At 41.0% G+C, this 20911-nt stretch overlaps 1 protein-coding gene across 5 annotated transcripts in view; it reads left to right on the top strand.

Annotated features, from left to right (window-relative positions):
- The window catches only part of spidr (scaffold protein involved in DNA repair), a 212047-nt gene that overhangs the window by 163489 nt on the left and 27647 nt on the right, over positions 1 to 20911 (top strand). For 3 of the 5 annotated variants that reach the window (XM_008114866.3, XM_062979350.1, XM_008114865.3), the window contains exon 11: positions 13745 to 13906. The exons of the other annotated variants lie outside the window; for them this stretch is intronic. In XM_008114866.3, coding sequence (XP_008113073.2) covers positions 13745 to 13906 — 162 coding nt within the window. The remainder of the gene's footprint in view (positions 1 to 13744; positions 13907 to 20911) is intronic. 5 annotated transcript variants of the gene reach the window in all.

The following is a 20911-nucleotide window of genomic DNA, read 5'->3' as shown; positions in this document are numbered from 1 at the left end:
ATCGGTAAATAAATAGAAGCATTAAAACCAACAATTCAAAACATAGCATTAAAAACATCAGTTAAAATCACATAATCCAGATCATATGCCAGGGCCAGTCCGAGTCGTCATTATGAAATTATATTCTCTTATTGCACTGCTCCCATTATTGATTAAAGGTTTGATCCCAGAGCCATATTTTTAGTATTTTCCTAAAGGCCATGAAGGAGGCAGCCAATCTAATTTAATTGGGGAGGGAGTTCCATAGATAAGGGGCCACCACTCAGAAGGCCCTGTCTCTTGTCCCTGCCAGTTGCACTTGCGAGGGGTGTGGAATTAAGAGCAGTGCCTCCTCTGATGATCTTAACCTCCGAGGTGGATCATAGAGGGATATATGTTCAGACAGGTTAGCTGGGCCAGAACCGTTTAGGGCTTTATAGGCTAAAACCATCACTTTGAATTATGTTTGATAGCAGACTGGCTGCCAGTGGAGCTGACGTAACAAGGAAGTTGTATGCTGTCTGTACGCTGCTTCAATAAGGAGCCTAGCTGCTGCCCATTAGACCACTTGAAGCTTCCAAACAGCCTTCAAAGGCAACCCCACGTTGAACGCGTTGCAGTAATCTATTCAGTATGTAACCAGAACATGGACCAACGTGTTTTTTGTGTTTAAGGAGGGTGTGGCCATGTGTATGTGTTGAATGAAATAATCCTACCATTGTGTCTGCTATCTTGCACTACTTCTATGTCATATGTATATGTATATATATGTCCTTTTAACTTATATTTTATATTAGTGGTTCCCAACCTTTGTGTCCAGGTGTTTTGGACTTCAGCTCCCATAGTTCCTAATAACTGGTAAACTTGCTGTGATTTCTGGGAGTAGAAGTCCAAAACACCTGGAGAACCAAAGATTGAGAACCACTGTTTTATATGTTTGAAGGTTTTCTGCTGTGTTCTAAAGACTCATTGAAACATAATGCTAACTAACGCAGCGGACGGCCTCACACTGGATCAACCCACCTACTTTTATGCCTTACCAGCAAAGCTCTGCAAAGAAATGTGAGTGTGCCACTTAAATAGTTTTTCAGAATGCTTTGTGGAAGACATGACTTAAATTGAGGCTATATACGGAGAAGTGGAAAACCCTTGATATTGTCCACTGCGTATTATAATGTACAATAATAATTGTGGAGGTTGTATTTATTCATACATTTGTGATACATTGGTGCATATATATTTTTAGTCAAAGGGTTGCATGACCTCATATAGGCAAGAAATATGTTTGGAAGGAGTTAATTTGTTTGGGCTGAATTTGCACTTCTATTACACTTCAGAAAGTAGTGGCGTTTATCTCGATTGTATTAACAAATAAACTGTAATTGCAGGGATGTTTTGGCATCTAGAAGTTAACAGCAACCATCAAGACACAGCATAGTTGTCAGAGCTTAACTATCAAACTAAACATGTGACCTTACATTTAGGACATATATTTTAAAATGTTCTGATAGGTTTATTTGAATTTTACAATGCATCATGCAAAATCTTCACCACTTAAAATTCTAAAAGAACTGCTTATTAATATTTTTGAGTTGTTAAATTGCCTTATTAATTTTGAGTCACGATTATTTGAAATGCCCCTTTTCTCATTTTCCTGATGCTCAAATTACATAGCATGGACAGGAGCCATCACAAGCTAATAAAGAAGTACAAAGTGGCTTCATCACACAAGAACATCAATTTGATCTCATTTTGTATGTGCGTATTCTTTGCTGCGTATCCAAGGACAAAATGGGAACATACTTGTTTACTTGGAAAGACAAAAATTAACCTTTCATGTTCAGTAACAATGGAACATTTTTCATTATGTAAACAATTATTTACACGTAGTATACTTTACCACTGTATGATGCCAAGAAAGGGGAACAATGCCCTTCAGATGATGTTACATCCTAACTCCCATCATCCCCAGTCATGTTGGGATGATGGATATAGTAGTCCATGATCTTCTGTACAGCCACAAGATCTCCACTACAGGTCGATCTAGGATATTATATTGTAAGGCAGGGGTCCCCAAACTAAGGCCCGGGGGCCGGATGCGGCCCTCCAAGGTCATTTACCTGGCCCCCGCCCTCAGTTTTATAATATAATATATTGTATATACATATAATATTGATAATAATATTATAATGTAATACAATATAACACTAATAATAATACCATATAATAATATTAATTATATATTCTATATTACATATAATATTACTAATAATATTACAGTATAGTGGTATAGTTCAATATAGTAATATATAATGCTAATATTGTGCTATGCTAATAATATAATATATTGTATGTACATATAATTTGTAAGCCACTCTGAGTCCCCTTTGGGGTGAGAAGGGTGCGCTACAAATGTAGTAAATAAATGCAGTAAATAAATAATAAATAAATTTTAGACTTAGGCTCACCCAAAGTCTGAAATGACTTGAAGGCACACAACAACAACAACAACAACCCTAATTAACTTGACTATCTCATTGGCCAGAAGCAGGAGCACACTTCCCATTGAAATCCTGATAAATGTATGTTGGTTAAAATTGTTTTTATTTTTAAATATTGTATTGTTCTTTCATTGTTCTTGTTGTTGTTGTTGTTGTTGTTTTGCACTACAAATAAGACATATGCAGTGTGCATCGGAATTTGCTTGTATTTTTTTTTCAAATGATAATCCGGCCCCTCAACAGTCTGAAGGATTGTGGACCGGCCCTCAGCTTAAAAAGTTTGAGGACCCCTGTTGTAAGGGATCCACATAACTATATCATAAGTAATATTTTACCATGAATAGTTTAAGTGGCCTCTTTCGTTTGTATTTGTGGCAATTAGATGTGAATTTTGTTGATAGTAGTCAAACAAGCTTCCTAGAACCCTTCCACACAACCATATAACCCAAAATATCAAGGCAGATAATCCACGATATCTGCTTTGAACTGGATTATTGGAGTCCACACTGCCATATAACCCAGCTCAATGTGGATTTTATACAGCTGTGTGGAAGAGGCCCAAGTCATCATTAGAATATCTCTTTTCCATGTTCTAATCCTTTAGAGTCTTGGATCGGGATGTGTTCTTTATTGTTTTGACAGTTTTCACACTAACTCTGCAGTTAATCCTGGGTTCATGTTTCTATTGCAAACTTTTCAAGGGGTAAAATCCTTTCTTCCAGTGTTTATCCTGCCTGCAAGTCATATTACTTTGGCACCGTGCTAAGTCAGTTTGAGCAAAACAATAACAACAAAAACAAAAAACCTGCTGAGTGCATGCAGTAACTGACATGTTGGACTGATTTATGACCATGTGATGCTACAAGTTTAAAAAACTGTAGCTTTTTATTGTGAGGAGAGAGGAAAAAACCCTCTTCATTTCATGTGCCTAATGAATTGTTCAGTTAACGTTTCATCAATTTTTTTAAAAGGTAAACAAAGATTAACTGTTTACTTTAAGTGAGCTGAAGTCGGGATGTTTTTTCCAAAGAAGAACACAATGTACTGTTGTATCTTGTTTCCAGAGCGGTGTTTATCATCATTCCTTGTGCTGTGGTTGGTAGAGTGCTGGGAAGGTACTCCTCCCACTGGTGGCTCATTCCTGCTCTCTCGCGCTCTCTCCTTGTCTCCCATTGAGGCTTTGCTCCAGGATCGAGAGGCGAAGGGAGCTGTCCTGTGTCAGCTTTGCTGCCTGTCATGAGCCGACATTGACCTAGAATAAAATAACAGAGGCCGTTTCCTGGAATCCTCGATGGGCTGCTGAGAAGAGCTACCATAACTTTTGTAAACAGTCTCCTCACTTAGACGCAAAACTCTCTTGCTCACAGGCATGCGCCTAGGAAACAGAGCCAGCACATTTGCAGAGAAGTAAAAACAATTGAAGTGTGTTTGCTGAGAAGGAGGCAGGGGAGAGAATTGACATTAGAAACCTGGTCTTTTTGCCAAATGAGGATCCCCAGCAAATCCCTTCTTATCCTACCCCCCTTCTGTTTGCTCTGTAGCTTATTTTTCTAAACATTGCAGTATATTTTTAGTTCTGTTTCGGTAGGATGGTATTACATTGAACAGTACAAAGAATATCGTCCCCAAAGTAGGCACAGTTCCACCTTTGATTCTGTTATGTTTCATTTGCTTTGGACGTTGACTAAGGATGTTGGGTTTTGTTTGTTTGCTTCACGTTACTAAGATGATTCTTGGAACACTCCTTCAGTTTTCAGATTTCGTGATATATTTTCTAATTGTTTTAGCATTCCATTCATAATTTTCAGAGTGTGGCTGAGTAAATAAGCAACAGAGAAATCTACATATGCCTCGTCTTGCATATTCCTTTTGATTGTTCAAGATGGAATCTTCTACTGGGGATAAAGCTAGTCCTATTTATTAACTGAATTTTATTTGTATTCTCATTTTTTAAAACTGAATTTTTACATAGATATTTGCACTATCTTAAGAAAGAATTCTTCTATTTTAGGTTTTCTAAAATTTTACACAGGCTAGATTTTTCCCACATGATGCTGTTTAATGGTTAACAGGTATATAGGTAGTCCCAGAGTTATACCCTTTTACGTCCTACATGGTATAGGGCCAGGTTACCTATTCGGAGACAGTGAGGTGAAATTGTCTGAATTAATTGAGATTGATGTATTCCATATCCAACCTACAGCATCCTTATTTATATTTGCAGGCCCAGTCATTGGGTGGGGAATATAAGCCACCCATTAACACATTATTGTATAACTGTGTTCATAACTTTATTGGTACAATATAGGACATCGTTCAGTAAGCAGCCATTGCATATTGATTGCTGAAATGCCTCATTCCCTATTGAGGAAGCCATAGGATTGTAAGATTTGGTTAGACTGTATCTGGAATATTGTGCCCAGTTCTGGGCACCACAATTCAAGATGGGCATTGACAAGCTGAAACTTGTCTAGAGAAAGGCAACTAAAATTATCAAAAATCTGGAAGGCAAGAAATAGCTTAGGGATCTAGGTATATTTAGTTTGGAAAAAAGGAGACAGAGAGGGGATGTGATAGCGATGTTTAAATATTTGAAAGAATGTCGCATTGAGGAGGGGGCAACCTTGTTTTCTGCTGCTCTTTAGACTAGGACATAGAGGAATGGGTTCAAACTGCAGGAAAAGAGACTCTTCCTAAACAATAGGAAGAACTTTCTGATGGTAAGAGCTGTTTAGCAGTCGAATATGTTGTCTTGGAACATGATGAGTCTCCTTCTCTGGAAGTTTTTAAGCAGAGGCTGGATGGCCATCTGTCAGGATGTGCTTTGATTGTGCTTTTCCCGCTTGGCAGGAGATTGGACTAGACGGTTCTTATGGCCTCTTCCAGCTCTTATTATTCTATGATATGGGACTTCTCATGGGCATAAACAAGAGTGTGGTTCCTCATGCCACCTAAGAATGAAGCTTGCTTTGACAGACCCTCAAGCTCGTCTTGCCCATGACATCCCTGCATAGGGATAATGTTACTGTCAAATTAAAAAGTAATAGAAGGTTATAATAGTATTGTTGGGCTTGTGAATAGTTTTTTGTGACTAAAATGCATTCTATAAAACAATAATAATATGAAATATAAAAACAACATTACAATAAAAAACTCCACTTCTGATAAAACCAAGACCTAGAGCCACGTGCCATTTCTTTAACAATTTGACTACACCAGCTCCTTCAGGCAGGAAAAAATAAGCTTTTGCATGAGTATATCCTATTGACTGGCCTAGATACCACACTACAGTATTTGCTTGACTTTTTATTCTTCAAGGCATAGAAATATCAAAGAGAGTGAAAGAAATTTTATTAAGACTTGCCTGCACGAGTTTTGTAATCAGATTAATTAACCCAAGTCTGGAGGTGAGGATTTAATACTGCCTAATTAAATCCATCTAAGACTTCACATTTATCCTTTAATTCAATTTGGTTGCCTTTGCCTTAAATTGACTTTTTAACCACAAGGTTATCATCAGTTTCCACATATTGGAAGTGCTTGCTTAAGAGAGCTTCAGTGCACCCCATTCCTATCTTAGAGGTGGGACTTCCTAACTAACCATTCTTTAATCCTGTTTCTAACCTTTGATGGATAACACTATGGAATAAAATTTGAAAAAAATTATGTTCCTAGTTTGATAGTTTTATTTCCTGTTTAATTGTGTGTTATTTACTTTGAAAGTAGTTGTTATACTCCGAAAACTTTGTTTTTGATGCTGAGGATCATACTATTATTTCCTTTAGTCTAGGCACTTCATTTGTAATTTTCCTTAATGAAAAGATACAATTTTTAACTAAGTTTTTGCAGTTTATTAAACCTTTTCCATGTTTTTTATTATAGAACCAATTAGGAAATGACATGTATAACCCAGGAACAAAAATACTGTTATATAGCTTAATTCATGTGAATCTGCGACTGCCTGGTTGGGTAATGGATCCTCAGTTTGTGATAACTGACAGAGAAACTCGTTGGTTTGAAGTAAATATTAATCCTCAAGAGTTCAATGTTTCCTAAGGATTTCAAGAAAATCTATTCATTATTTACATTCTTCAGACTTGCAATAATCCATGTATAAGATTTTTGTGTCAATTTTTGTGTCAATTTTTTTTTTTACTTATAAACGAGTATATACGATAGTTTAGTATCCTAGCTAAGCATGTTGTTATCAGCCTCTTAAGGGTCCATTTGTAAGGGACTTCAGACTTTGCACTGAACTACTCATATCAGTGGTCTAAGTCCTCCCCCTCAAAAGCTGGCACAAAGTCAGCAGTCATGAATGTGTTTGTTCTACTATGTGCTGAACAAAAGGAAAAGACAAATATAGGACCATTTCTGGGACCCACTGAAATAAATTTAGTGTGCTTTCTAAGTTAGCCTGGATCATTCAGATTTGATTATGAGAATCCTCAGGCTGCAGACCAAGATATTTACCTAGCTGCAGATGTCTGCTGAAGCAGAACTTTCCTGCTAATAGTACATTTAACTCACATGGAAAGGATCCTTCCCATGTCCTCAGGCTTCTCATACTGAAATATATGCAGTAATCTATGAGGGCTGAATGAAAAGTAATGCCTCCACCTTCGTAACTCCTCAACAGATGGCAGTACTGGTATGCGGCAGGACTGGCTTGTTCCGTAGACTCGCCTCTACAGTTCCATTTGGCAGGAAGCCTTAGCATTGAATGATTGTGTTGTTAAAGTGCAAAGTATGGAACCCTACGGAGATGGTCGGTCAATGCGACTTAAGCAATGTGCAGTCATTGAATTCTTGGCAGCAGAAGGTGTCACCCCAAAGGAGATTCATCAGAGAATCCATCTGTTCCCAATAATGAAAGAAGATCTGCAGGGACATAATTATGCTTCTGATGAAGATGTTGAGAGAAGTGTGAGACGCTGTTTGTGGAAACAGAGTGTTGACTTTTTCCGTGACAGCTTCAGAAAACTTGTTCATCGTTGGCAGAAATGTATCCAATTGTCTGGTGATTATGTGGAAAAGTGAATAGTGGTAGTTAAAGAGCACATTTTAAGGATTATTTCTGTGTTTGATTTATTAAAATATTCCCATCAAAACCCAAGTAACTAAGATGGAGGCATTACTTTTCATTTAACCCTCGTAGAACAAGCAAGAGTCAAAGTTATATCCAGTGGATATATATCAGCTGTGGCATCCAAGTCCAAATGGAACTGAATGATTTTGTCTGCAGAGCTATTGTAAATATTGTTCATGTTTGAATGTTGGGCGGTCTGCATTATCTTGTCCAGCAGAATGTAAAAGGCCCATAATTATTTTACAAAGCTCTGTTGGTTAGCACAGTACAAATATAATGATGGCAGAAAGTCTGATATCTTCACTGTCATTATTGCAATGGCATAGACTTTCCAAAGCTGTGTTTAGTTGGATCTGCTCCAAGTTATGCACATCAACACTGTAGTCTGTGTTCCATTTGTTTCTTCGCCTTCAATTCCCTGGTAAAACGTAGAGAATTTACTGGGGGTCATTTAAGATATTGAAAAATTGCCTCCCCTGAAATAACCTCTGTGTATATTAATGTAGTGTGGCATTTTGAAGAAATTTAAAAATAAAAAAGTGGGAAATAAGAAATGACTTGGAAACTTCTAGATGCCAAGAGCTGGACATTACTCTGGCCTTGTGTGCCTAGCAGTTCATTCTACAGCTGTGTGTAGTTGAACCATAGTAAATAGAGGGATGGGTAGTTGGAAATGGTGAAGGGTGGGCGAAGAAGGAAATGTCTTGTGTACTGAAGATGAGCTTTCAGTTAAGAAATATACTTTCTTCATCATGCTTTACTTATCCCCTATATACCATATAGTGCTCAAATGCAGGATTGTCAGTTTTGTACAGTGTAGAATGGGAATGTTTCAAGAAGTGGGAAAGGAAGAACATTGTTCTTCACATGATCCAAACAATACAAAAAATGCCTCTACTGTGTTTGGCCAGAGCTTTAGCTACAGGCTGAGAATGCACTGCAATTTTTTTTGTTGATGTTTTTGTTGTAGAACACTTTATAATACTCTGTGCCACACGAGTTAGGTCTGTAGACCACTTCGTTTTTTTAACTGTTTAGGACCAAACACTTCCAGTAATAACTGAATAGAAATTTGACCAGGTGGGAGGCTGACTAGATGGAAGATGATAATCTTATTTATCACAATTATCTTAATAAAGATTTAGTATACAATATGGAGGCATTTCTGGGTGCTTCCAAAATATGATCCTTTGGTATTATACAGTTAATGTTTTTTTGCATTTGTCTAGATTTGGAATTATAACAGTGGTTCTACATACAGAACCAATTTTCTTGCTAACATCTGTCAACTCCTCTTCATACTGAGCATGCAAAAGGGAGTGGCACAATACTTGGAGGCATAAGTGGCACATTACAGGAGAGCACCAACCTAGTCTCTCTGTAAAGGTTCTCTTTGTTTTCAAATATGAATTAAGCCCTGGTGGTAAAATGTCTCCTCCGTCCTCTTTATTTGCTACCACTGTTTCCAAGACTACAGAGCAAACAAAAACAGGAAATCCACAGCAGTGGTCAGTATTTTTAAAAAGTTATGCATATTTATTTTTTAATATACAGTACTTTCAATAGCATAACAGTGGCAATTGTATGTGGTTGTGTTATTGTGCCTTTGTGTCAAAGAAAGAGCAAATCCCCCAGCCATTTCAAAAGGCAAATGGTAATTCCATTAAGTGCCATGTTAAAGCAAAACTAGAAATGACAGAGGTGCTAGCTGTGGAAGCATGAAGATGCTGAAAGGACAAAATCACAAAGGCAGCATCATCAGCCATGTGACTCTCTGCACCATGGAACAGACATCTATCACAGACAAGTTAATTGAACTCTGCTAATAATCATACATAGTTATTGGATTGTGGTTCTGTTTGAAATCGAATGACATTGCTGCAATCTGAAGGCAGTCGAAATATTCAGTTGTAATGAAGAGAACATCAGAAAAAGTGTATTGGGGAGTGGCATTTTTGGTGTTCTCTGTAATTATTAACAGGAGCTTATCTGCTAAAAAGTATACCCCACTAAGTTCAGTGAGATTTATTGCAGTAAATGCAGCGTTAAATTAGCAAATGTTTTGATCTTAGAAAAGAAATTAGTGTGTTTTAACAGTCACATCTGAACTTACTTCTTCAAATTCTATTTTGGGTCTCTGTGTGTGTCTTTTTGTGGTATTACTTACCACTGGAAATGGAAATAATTATATTTGCCATCATTAACCGTAGAGACGTTTGCTTTTCTTTTTGCATATCTTTTGTGTTACTGTTTCAGGTCTGTTGTAAGTTTAAAGAATGGTGTTTGTTTCTTTTCTTGATACCACCACAAGTAAATGTTAAATATGATGCAAAATACCTAGCATCTGGTATGGGGGTGTGAGAATATTATAAGGCTGATGAAAATGATACGGAGCATTTTGGGCAGCTACAGTGTGTTGCCGAATTTTTGTAGCATTATGGGACAGAAAACACAGACTGATTTTCATGTGCTCCTGTGCCCACACATCTGTCTCCTTGATTCTGATTTTGCTAGAGATAAATGCGTGCAGTGGGAGGAGGGCTTTTGTTTGCATTTGAGTGGTTCAGATAAATTAAATCCAGTTCGGGTGGAGTCTCGAAGGTTGCCGTTTGACTCTAAGCCACACCAGTAGAAGTTTAGGAGCTCCACCTCAAGACTTGACTAGACAGGTTGTTAGATTGGAACTCTGTGGGCACAGTCTTGAGTCTGTTTTGACTTAAGAATGGAGTACAGAGGGCCCATTATGTGTGCGTGCACCTCCTCATGCGTTTGGCCCTTGCTAGGGAGTGCACATACACAAAGAGATAAGTTTCTCATCTGGAAGAAGGCATATTTAGTGGCACCCTATCTGGCATGAGCAAATGTTGCTGGCACTGATATCAGGCAGATAGTCCGTACGTTTAAACTTCCTAGTAGCTTCTCTCTTTTTTCCCTCTCCTCTCCTCTCCATTGCTTCCAGTAAGGATAGAACAAAAGGCTGAACTGTCAATCTTGTTCGTTTATAACATATTTATTTCCACAATGTAATTTTTGTCTCCGCTATTTTTCTCTAAGAGCAATTACAAATCTCATTATCCTTACTGCACTCCTCTTCTAATGATATCATTGTCACCATCATTGTTGGGCTATTCTTCCATTCCTTGCCCCCCAAAACACCCAGTTACCAGTCTTTTAGACTTCTATTCATACCTATACTTTTGGGGACAACAAATGTCACTCAAGGAAACATAAACCACATTTATTCATTTCATTATCAACATGAGAATCCATTTTCCACTCTTCTCAAGAAGCATGACTAACTAGGAGGGGGCACAATGGCATAATACTGTAATCGTTTCTAAATATCCACTGGGAAATAAGTAAGTCTAAGCATTAGCAGAACAGTCATAAAAACAATGCAAAACAATCGGCCTCGCCTTCCCTCTCCCCTGCCTCCAGCAATTTTTAAGAAATTAAAAGTATATTCCCAAGCTTTGAAATAAGCTCATTGTGGAGCTGGTAAAACTGTGCCTGGGTTATATCATTTCAGAGAACAGATTGAGGTTTATGTTACTGGGTGTATCTCCATATAAAAATAGCAAGTCCCTCCAGGTAGAAAACTAGATTTTAGGAGGAGAGGTCTAGTCTAATCTTCCTCATGATATGTTTGTTTTCTTTGGGCAGGGATTTTTTTAAAAAACTGATATGGAGGAAGATGCAAGCCCTCACCTGGAGCTATACACCTGAGACACAGCTTTCAAGAGAATCAGGCTGAAGTCTTGGAGGGAGGGGGCGAAATCTTAATCTTTTCTTATCATTCTCCTGCCTTTGCCTCTCTTCTTCTCAGTGAATCATATGTGAGCTTCCCAGCCATCTGTTCTCACACCCTCATCTTTGCGGCCTCTTCAGCACCAGCCACACACCCAAACTATCTTTTTGTCTTGGGGCATCTGCACATGTTTTTGCAGCATTAACTGAGGGGAAAATCAGTTTTACCTCAGGACTGTTTCCACCTGTTTTGATGTTGAGCTACAAGTAGGCTGCCATTTCCCTGAAGGAAGCTTCTTTTCCACTAATGAATTGACGCTAACTACACTTTAATTTTTATTTATTTACATTTATAATATCTACCTTCTTATGAAAACAGCGGAAGTAGTCTTCTATTTTACTAACCGCCTGCAAGGCATCTGTATTTTTTGCCACTATTATTTGGATGCTGGAGGAAGAGGGTTTACAGGACCTGGTATACCATTCTGAACTCCTTGGAGAATAAGAAAAAAAGACAAAAAAATCCCTATTATCATATTTTTTTTATTTATATGGAACAGATAAATTAATTTTCAAAATCGTTTAACAATGTAATAATAACATAATAGTAACTGAAAAATTATAAACAGCCAGTAGAGCTATTTTAACATTATCAAAGCTTGTGTTGTCGAAGGCTTTCATGGCTGGAATCACTGGGTTGTTGGGAGTTTTCCGGGCTGTATGGCCATGCTCCAGAAGCATTATTTCCTGACATTTCACCCACATCTATGGCAGACATCCTCAGAGGTTGTGAGGTATTATCAAAGGTTCTTCACAGGTAGTTGTTGTCAGTCATCTAGCACAGTGTTGCCCAACCTTTGTTCCTCCAGATGTTTTGGACTTCAACTCTCACAATTCCTAACAGCTGGCAAGCTGGCTGGAAATTCTGGGAGTTGCAGTCCAAAGAACCTGGAGGACAAAAGGTTGGGAAACACTGATCTAGCAGAATAACTGGATATATTCTAGCAATTAGGTAAGCAGTGCCTCCTGTCACCAAGTTTTCACCATTCCACCAAATCCTGGTGGTGCAGTGGCTAACAAAATCCACAGATGAAGTTTTTGTGAGTGTATTTTAAAAACAAAGCAAATTCCGTATACTCTTTTTTCAAAGCAAAACTGGTGAGAGTGTTAGCACTTTAAAACAGCAAATTCAGCAATGTTAGAAGCTGCAGGAGTTTGGAAACTATCAGACATGCATGTAGTCCATGGGTCAATTGTTATCCACTCTACAATTATTGTTACTGAATAGTCTTCAAATCAGATGAATGTGTAACACATTGCAGTAATCTAATCTGAATGTTACCAGTTCAAGGGCAACTGTGGTCAGGCTATCTAGATCCATTGGTGAATGGAACTTTGTGGCCATAGTGGTCTCTGGATTTTACTAAGATATCTAGGGTGGGAATGGGGTCTAAGAGCACTCCCAAAATGCATATCTATGTCTCTGGGGAAGTGCAAGAACAAGGCGAGTATCACTGGGTACATGAATCACATCAGGTTCTTGTTAGATTTTTCTATGTTTCAACTGACCTTGATGAAAATTTTCATGTTAATTTTGGTTCATTTCAAGCCCCAGATGTAATAGTTCCAGATATCAAATACTGTGTATAATAAGGCAGATGCTTTAAGAATAAATTGTGAGGGTAGACTTGAGGTGGAGCTGAAATATTTCTACTTGGAGAGAAAAGTGTTACTACCCAGTTCATCTCACATTCTTTCCAGTAATTCCTGCATGTACTTACTTAGGCGATCTCTCATTGTCCAAGGATGATTGTCTTCCAGGTGTAGTGTCTTGGTGGTGGGTATGAAGGTGACTGTGAAACCCTATTCTTGACCCACATGTTCTTCCACAGTGAAGACATCGGTTTCCAGATGGAAGGTAGTCCCAGTCAAGGTTGGCTTGATGCATCTTCCTCTTGACACGTTTCTCCCTTTTGCGCCTCTTCAAATTCCACAGCACTGCTGGTCACAGCTGACCTCCAGCTAGTGCGCTCTAGGGCCAAGGCTTCCCAGTTCTTGGTGTAATATTCTCAACATATTAAGCTTTCTTCTGTTGGATCTAGTGGTTGGTCTGTATTACTGAATTGTCTGTCTTGAGTAGTGAGTGCTTTTTATGGTTTTGGTCTTCCACCTTTCTGGTACTGGTTCCTTTAAAACTGTATATGTATCATAAAAAATAGTTGATTATCATTGGTGATGCATTCAGGCTTCAATTTTTCTAAACCACCCAAGCTACCTTTCCCAGTGAGGAAATCTTTAATTTTGAGGTGTTAAAATTTTAATAGAGTTAAACTAGCTGCTGTTGCAGAAAATAAAATACATAACCTTAAACAGGTTTTTAACTCGTAAATGTGCTGTTCATAGAATAAATTGTGCATGCTTTTTCCAGATTGTGCCTCCTTGTTCAGGACGTCTATGGGATGTTCAGCGAAATACAATTTCAGATCCCATTTTCTTCACCAGAACCAATAGAAGAATATAGCAAAAGATGGGAAGGAAGACACTGTCTTTTATCTGGAATGAAAGTTTTGCAAAGAGTCGTCAGAGGAAAGTAAGAAAAAGTCTATAATATTATCTGCAGGGTGGCTATTATAAGTTGAATCTACAATAATAGGACTTTGTGGCCTCTGAGAGTGAGGCTGGGAAACTTTTAGCTCTCAAAAATGTGGTTACATCTCCATTCCTTCCATTGCCAGCCAAGATCGCTAAGAGATAAGAATGAAGGAAGCTGGAGTCTTAACAACATCACAAGAGTTAAAGGTTTCCCATTCTTCTCATATAGAAAAATGCATTTATTTTGACAGAATAAATGTTTTGATGTGATATGCAATTATGTCTCATTCCCCACACAGCAACTTTAGATGTTCTGGAGTGACATCTGACTTGGAATGGACATCATTAGCAGGTCTTGCCTTAATATTTGATTGCCCAGTGTTGGTAGGATGTGATGGAAGGTGGCTGCTTATGGGGATAGAGTATGACCAACACTACATATAAGCCATTGTCACAGATGAAAGTGTAGAAGAGTTAGCTTGGGGGTTAAAAGGCTAGAAGAAAGTACTTGGCCAAGGCATGGACCACTAATCAGGTACAACAGCTGGGAGGCAGCAGGGATTTGGGCAAGGGGTGAGGAAACTGTTCCCAGTTTGTTGGGCTAAGGCTAGATTAGACCTAGCACTCACATAGGGTATTAGTGTGCCCTTAATCCAGGCTCTGCTTATACACATGGTAAACTAAGAGTCTACCTTACAGACCTATGATTTCTGTCTAGTCCTGATCCTATTTACCATCAGCCTACATAGCAGGAAACAGGGACCCAATCCTAATTCTGTTTATTACCAATTGGAGCTGATTTGCTGGCTGATGAGATTAGCTCCTGATCCTACTTACTATGGTCAGATTTGGATCTGACACAACAGTGGCCAGATCATGATTCTGCTCACCAATGGCAGTAGCTGGATCCTATGCTTACTTGCTTTCCCTAGACCTTGCCACAGATCTCAGCTATAATCCTACTGGGAAACAGGGGCCTCTTTGCCTAGTTCTTCAGGCTTGATTTACAACTCATTGGCAGTAGTATTGGCCAGCAAGTGTCTCTAAAATAAAAATGAGGAATATGAGCCTTCTAGAGATCATTCAATTGCAACTCCCATCATATTTCATATTTTGTTCTGCTGACTAGGAATGATGAGGTTTGTAATCGTAACATCTAATAGGCCGTTACTCCCTATCCACACTTTACACCAATGCCTCGCAAGCTATCTGGTGTAGAAGACCCTCAGTTATTTTTCTCAAAAGAATGACCAATTGCTTATCTGCGTCCATCAGCTACAATTGTTTTGCTCCTTCCAGGGACCAACAGCCAATGACTAAGAAATTACATTGATAGCGCTATTATAGACCACCTTGCTAATAATATTTGAGAGGACAGATTAAAACTTGACTGTGATATAATAAAGAGAACAGAAGCATAGCTTGGAACTATTTTTTTTCAAAAAGTTACACCCAAGCATACATACTTGTTATACAAATGTTTAGACTATGCATACATGTTTATGAATGAGGGAGATATGCCAATATAATGCTCCAATTTTCCTGTGTTTAAGTAAGATTTATTTATTTATTATTTATTTCCAACATTTATATCCCGCCCTTCTCACCCGAAGGGACTCAGGGCGGCGTACAAAATTGGCAACAATTCGATGCCTATACATAATTAAAACAGCAATAAAAATCCAATAAAACAATTAAAACAATATAAAAATATAAAAACATATGATTAAAATCCATTCCTCCAAAATCCTCGTGCTGTAGCCATAAATCAGTCCGGGTCGTCATTATCGTTTAATCTTCAAAAGCTTGGGCACATAGCCATGTTTTCAGGGCTTTTCTAAAACTCAAAAGGGTTGGGGCTTGCCGTATTTCTCTGGGGAGGGTGTTCCACAGCCAGGGGGGGGCCCAACCGAGAAGGCCCTGTCCCTCGTCCCCACCAGCCGTGTCTGTGAGGCAGGCGGGACCGAGAGCAGGGCCTCTCCAGATGACCTTAGGGATCTTCCTGGCTCATAGGAGGAGATACGTTCGGACAAGTAGATTGGGCCAGAACCGTTTAGGGCTTTATAGGTCAAAACCAGCACTTTGAATTGGGCTCGGTAGCATATCGGCAGCCAGTGGAGCTGGCTAAGTAGGGAGGTGGTACGCTCCCTATAAGCCACCCCAGTTATTAATCTGGCTGCCGCCCGTTGTACTAATTGGAGCTTCCGGGCCGTCTTCAAAGGCAACCCCACGTAGAGAGCGTTGCAGTAGTCCAAACGGGATGTAACCAGAGCGTGGACCACCGTGGCCAAGTCAGACCTCCCAAGGAACGGGCGCAGCTGGCGCACAAGTCTTAGTTGTGCAAAGGCTCCCCTGGCCACCGCCGAGACCTGGGGCTCCAGGCTCAGCGATGAGTCCAGGAGAACCCCCAGACTGCGAACCTGTGTCTTCAGGGGGAGTGCAACCCCGTCCAACACAGGCTGTAACCCTATTCCCTGTTCAGCCTTGCGACTGACCAGGAGGACCTCTGTCTTGTCTGGATTCAGTTTCAATTTGTTCGCCCTCATCCAGTCCGACACAGCGGCGAGACACCGGTTCAGGACCTGAACAGCCTCCTTAGTGACAGGTGGAAAGGAGTGACAGAGCTGGACATCATCTGCGTACAGATGACACTGAACCCCAAAACTCCGGATGATCTCTCCCAGCGGCTTCATGTATATGTTGAACAACATGGGGGACAGTACTGAACCCTGCGGGACCCCACAAGTCAATGGTTGTGGGGCCGAGCAGGCGTCCCCCAATGACACCATCTGGGAACGCCGCTCCAGGAAGGACCGGAGCCACTGCAAAACAGTACCTCCGAGACCCATCCTGGCAAGGCGCCCCAGAAGGATACCGTAATCGACGGTATCGAAGGCCGCTGAGAGGTCCAGCAGAACCAGCAGGGACACACTCCCCCTGTCCAGTTCCCGGCGTAGATCATCGACTAAGGCGACCAAGGCTGTCTCGGTACCATGCCCCGGCCTGAAACCAGACTGCGCCGGATCTAGAAAATCAGTCTCAACCAAGAATGCCTGGAGTTGTGCGGCCACCACACGTTCCACGACCTTGCCCAAAAAGGGGAGATTGGAAATAGGCCGATAGCTATCCAATTGAGTGGGGTCCAGTGATGGCCTCTTCAACAGCGGTTTGATCACAGCCAATTTAAGGCTCGCTGGAAATATGCCTTCCCGAAGGGAGGCATTCACCACCACCTTCACCCACTCGGCCAATCCCCCTCTGGCTTCTCTCACTAGCCAGGATGGGCAGGGGTCTAGGATGCATGTGGTAGCCCTCACCTCTCCAAGCACCTTGTCCACGTCCTCAGGCTGAACCAATTGAAACGAATCCATCAAAATAGGACAAGCAGATGCTCTTGCTACATCCTCGGAGACTGCCGTTAATATGGTGTCAAAGCCAGAACGGATCAAAGCGACTTTGTCCGCAAAGAACCGAGCAAATGCTTCACAGCGGGCTGCCGAGTTGTCAGGGATCCCGTCTTGAGGGACGGGATATAACAAACCTCTGACAACTCAGAACAGCTCCGCCGGACGGTTCTTTGCAGACGCAATATTAGCTGCAAAGAAAATGTTCTTTGCAGCATCTATTGCCGCGGCATATGCCCTAAGATAGGAACACAGCCGTGTTCGGTTTGGCTCGCTCGGCTCCGAACGCCACACACCCTCTAGTCCCCTCTTCTTTCGCTTCATCGCTGCCAACTCCTCGGTGAACCAAGGAGATGGTTTAGCTCGGGTACTTGAGAGGGGACGTTCCGGAGCGACTGTGTCTATTGCCCTAGCCGCCTCCTTGTTCCAGAGGGCGACCAGAGCATCGACAGGGTCACCAGCCGAGGTGGCGGGAAATTCCCCAAGAGCCGTCAGGAATCCATCCGGATCCATAAGCCTCCTGGGGCGGACCATTTTGGGTCCTCCACCCCTGCGGAGGTTGGGGGGCGCAGTGATTCTAAACCTGATCAGGTGATGGTCGGTCCATGGCAAAGGAGCGATGGTGAGCTCCTCCACACCGCCACCTTCCTCCCATCCCTGGCAGAAAACCAAGTCAAGTGTGTGCCCTGCTCTGTGGGTAGGGCCAGATACTAATTGGGACAGCCCCATGGTTGCCATGGCGGCCATGAAGTCCTGAGCCGCACCGGAGGGAGTGGCCTCGGCATGGACATTGAAGTCCCCCAGCACAATGAGCCGTTGGGACTCCAAAGCCAGGCCCGAGACCACCCCAGCTAGCTCAGGCAGGGAGACTGTAGTGCAGCGGGGTGGTCGGTACACTAACAGAATCCCTAAACTGTCCCGGCTCCCTACCCTCAGATGAGCACACTCAAACAAGGTAGACTGCGGGATGGGGCACCTGGTCAGGGGGATGGACTCCTTATAGACCACTGCAACCCCTCCTCCCCTCCCTCCAGATCTTGGTTGGTGCTGCACGGTATATCCTGGTGGACAAAGCTGGGTGAGGTTAACTCCCCCAGCCTCGTCCAACCAGGTCTCCGTTATGAACGCCAGGTCTGCCCGCTCATCCAGGATGAGGTCCTGGATGATTGCAGCTTTACCATTGACAGACCTGGCGTTCAGCAGCACCACCTTCAGATCGGAGGGTCCGCCAACCTGGGCACCCAACTTTACTATGTCAGGAGGCCGTTTTAGATCTACAAGCACTCTATTTCTCACCCTAGGCCGAATTAAGTTATGCCTCCCTTTCCCATATCTCCCCCTCCCCTGGATAACTTCGATGGGGGCCCCCCAGCTGCTAAATGCACACCCTCTCCCTACATGGTCTACCATAGTTGTAGACTCACTTTCACACGTGAGGATCATATTACTGCTGCTTCCTACTCCTATCTCCTTTGAGGGTTATACTGATGTTCTGATTGGAAGCAGTAGTATACTCAGCGTAGGAGTTAAGATGTTAATTTCTTTACCCCAACCCTATAAGAGTGCTCCAGTGCTTCAGTGTTGTTTATATTGTTATCTATGGATGGTAATTGCATTGGCCCAATGGCCTCTAACCACTGCCCTCCCTTCCCACCCTCCTATTTGCGTCCCTGACCCTAAATTAATACTCTAGCTACTAACACACCTTGATCACTACAGATGTTGACTGTGGTTGTAACGACCTCAGTGCCAAAGTGCTATAGTGCTTAATTCAAGTCCAAAGAAGGGTCCAGCAATAGGTATTTGATGTTATCATAATAAATATTGGTGTAATATAGGTGGTAAGCGGTTTAGTTCATAAAGTGCAGTGCAACAGTTCAGTTCTACTGGAAAGTGCTTATTGGTGCCCCTTCTACACTTAAAAGTGCATTAATGACGACAACACTGTCCCCACAAAGTGTTTGACGAACATCTGGTTTTTAAAGTGCTCAGCAGGCAGCAGCTCAATAGGACAGAAGCTATATAAAGTTCTTTCCCCTGTAGCCGAAGGTTGGATGGTCCCTTAAGTAAGCTCCACTGCCCTCTTCCTCCAAGGTGTTTCTGGAGTTTGGCAAGTTCTTTCCCCTCCGCTCTTATCCACACACTGGTGTGGAGTGGGGGAGGGAGGCTGCAGAGCTGTAGCCAAAGGCTGGATAGTCCCTTAAGTAAGCTCCACTGCCCTCTTCCTCCAAGGTGTTTCTGGAGTTTGGCAAGTTCTTTCCCCTCCGTTCTTATCCACTCACCGTTGTGGCGTGGGGGAGGGAGGCTGCAGAGCTGTAGCCAAAGGCTGGATGGTCCCTTAAGTAAGCTCCACTGCCCTCTTCCTCCAAGGTGTTTCTGGAGTTTCATGCTTATATATACATGATAATTCCTTAGAATCCTTTAAGGCCTTCTCACCATTTATACATTGCTCTGAAAACATGCAATACTTTCTAAAAGTGGGTCACTCACTATTATTGTTTTGTTTCAGTTCCTTTTTAAAGGTGGTTGTTTTTGTTGTTCTCTGTATATTTTCTGGAGGCATTGTTTTTGAGAATTGGTGACTAAAACTATATGCAGTCATTACCAAATGAATATCGCTATTTACTGGCATCTTTCATTCTGTTGCTCTTACTCATATATGACAACCAGCCTGTCCTAAGATCTCCTACTTTAACCTGAATACTTCCAAGCAGATTAACAGAGCATGACTAATGAGAGACTGTGATAGAACCAGGAAAAGAGGACAGTATGCTGATGTAGATTACATGGAATTTGCTAGATTCATTTTCTCCCATCTGTATGTCATTCTGTCTAAGAAAACATGCATACAAAAATATTACTCAGCAGTTTCAAACATTTTAGGTAAAATATTTCCTAGAATAGAAGTTACATCACTAGACACTCAGGTAATGCACATAGGTGGCAGAAAACAAAAAATATATCATCCTAAACAGTTACTATCAGTCTTACTTTGATTTGTCATTTTTTATCACAGATTGTTTGCTTTACATTGCTAAAGAGTTGAAAATACATATGGCCACAGTATTTGTGTCTTACGAAAATTAGGCTGTAATCTGGCCCATTGAACGAGTGCCCATTCCTTTGATCATATGCAAAGTTGGGAAAATCATTACAACTTTTAAAATGAGCATGCAGAAAGGAGAACTCTTACAATTGTAATTCCAGTGTCTGTATCCATTTTAGGCTATGATCTAAGTTTAACAGATCCATAGAAATTCCAATTAATTATTTAAGTTAGTCAAGAGCTGATCACTTCTGGCACTTGTTGTGTTTCCATAGCATTGTTCTATTTTAGCTGGCATTCCACATATCCTTTGCAACATAACTCATTTAATAATTCAGAAGTGGGAATTGTGGAGGCACTTTCTTCCTTATACTTTCCGATCCATTCTGGGCTATATCCCTGCCCTATTATATTTTCTTTGTACACATACTTTTTCATTAAGTGCCACATCATATCACTTCATTGTGACATTTTCCTATGCTTGACTATTCATCTTCTATTCCTTCCAGTGTGCATCTACATTATAGCATTAATGCTTTGAATCAATGCTATG

The sequence above is a fragment of the Anolis carolinensis genome, chromosome 4 (genome assembly GCF_035594765.1).
Source record: "Anolis carolinensis isolate JA03-04 chromosome 4, rAnoCar3.1.pri, whole genome shotgun sequence".
In the NCBI taxonomy this organism is placed as follows: domain Eukaryota; kingdom Metazoa; phylum Chordata; class Lepidosauria; order Squamata; family Dactyloidae; genus Anolis; species Anolis carolinensis.
The sequence above is the reverse complement of the archived record's forward strand: the minus strand, read 5'-3'. Positions and strand labels throughout refer to the sequence as shown.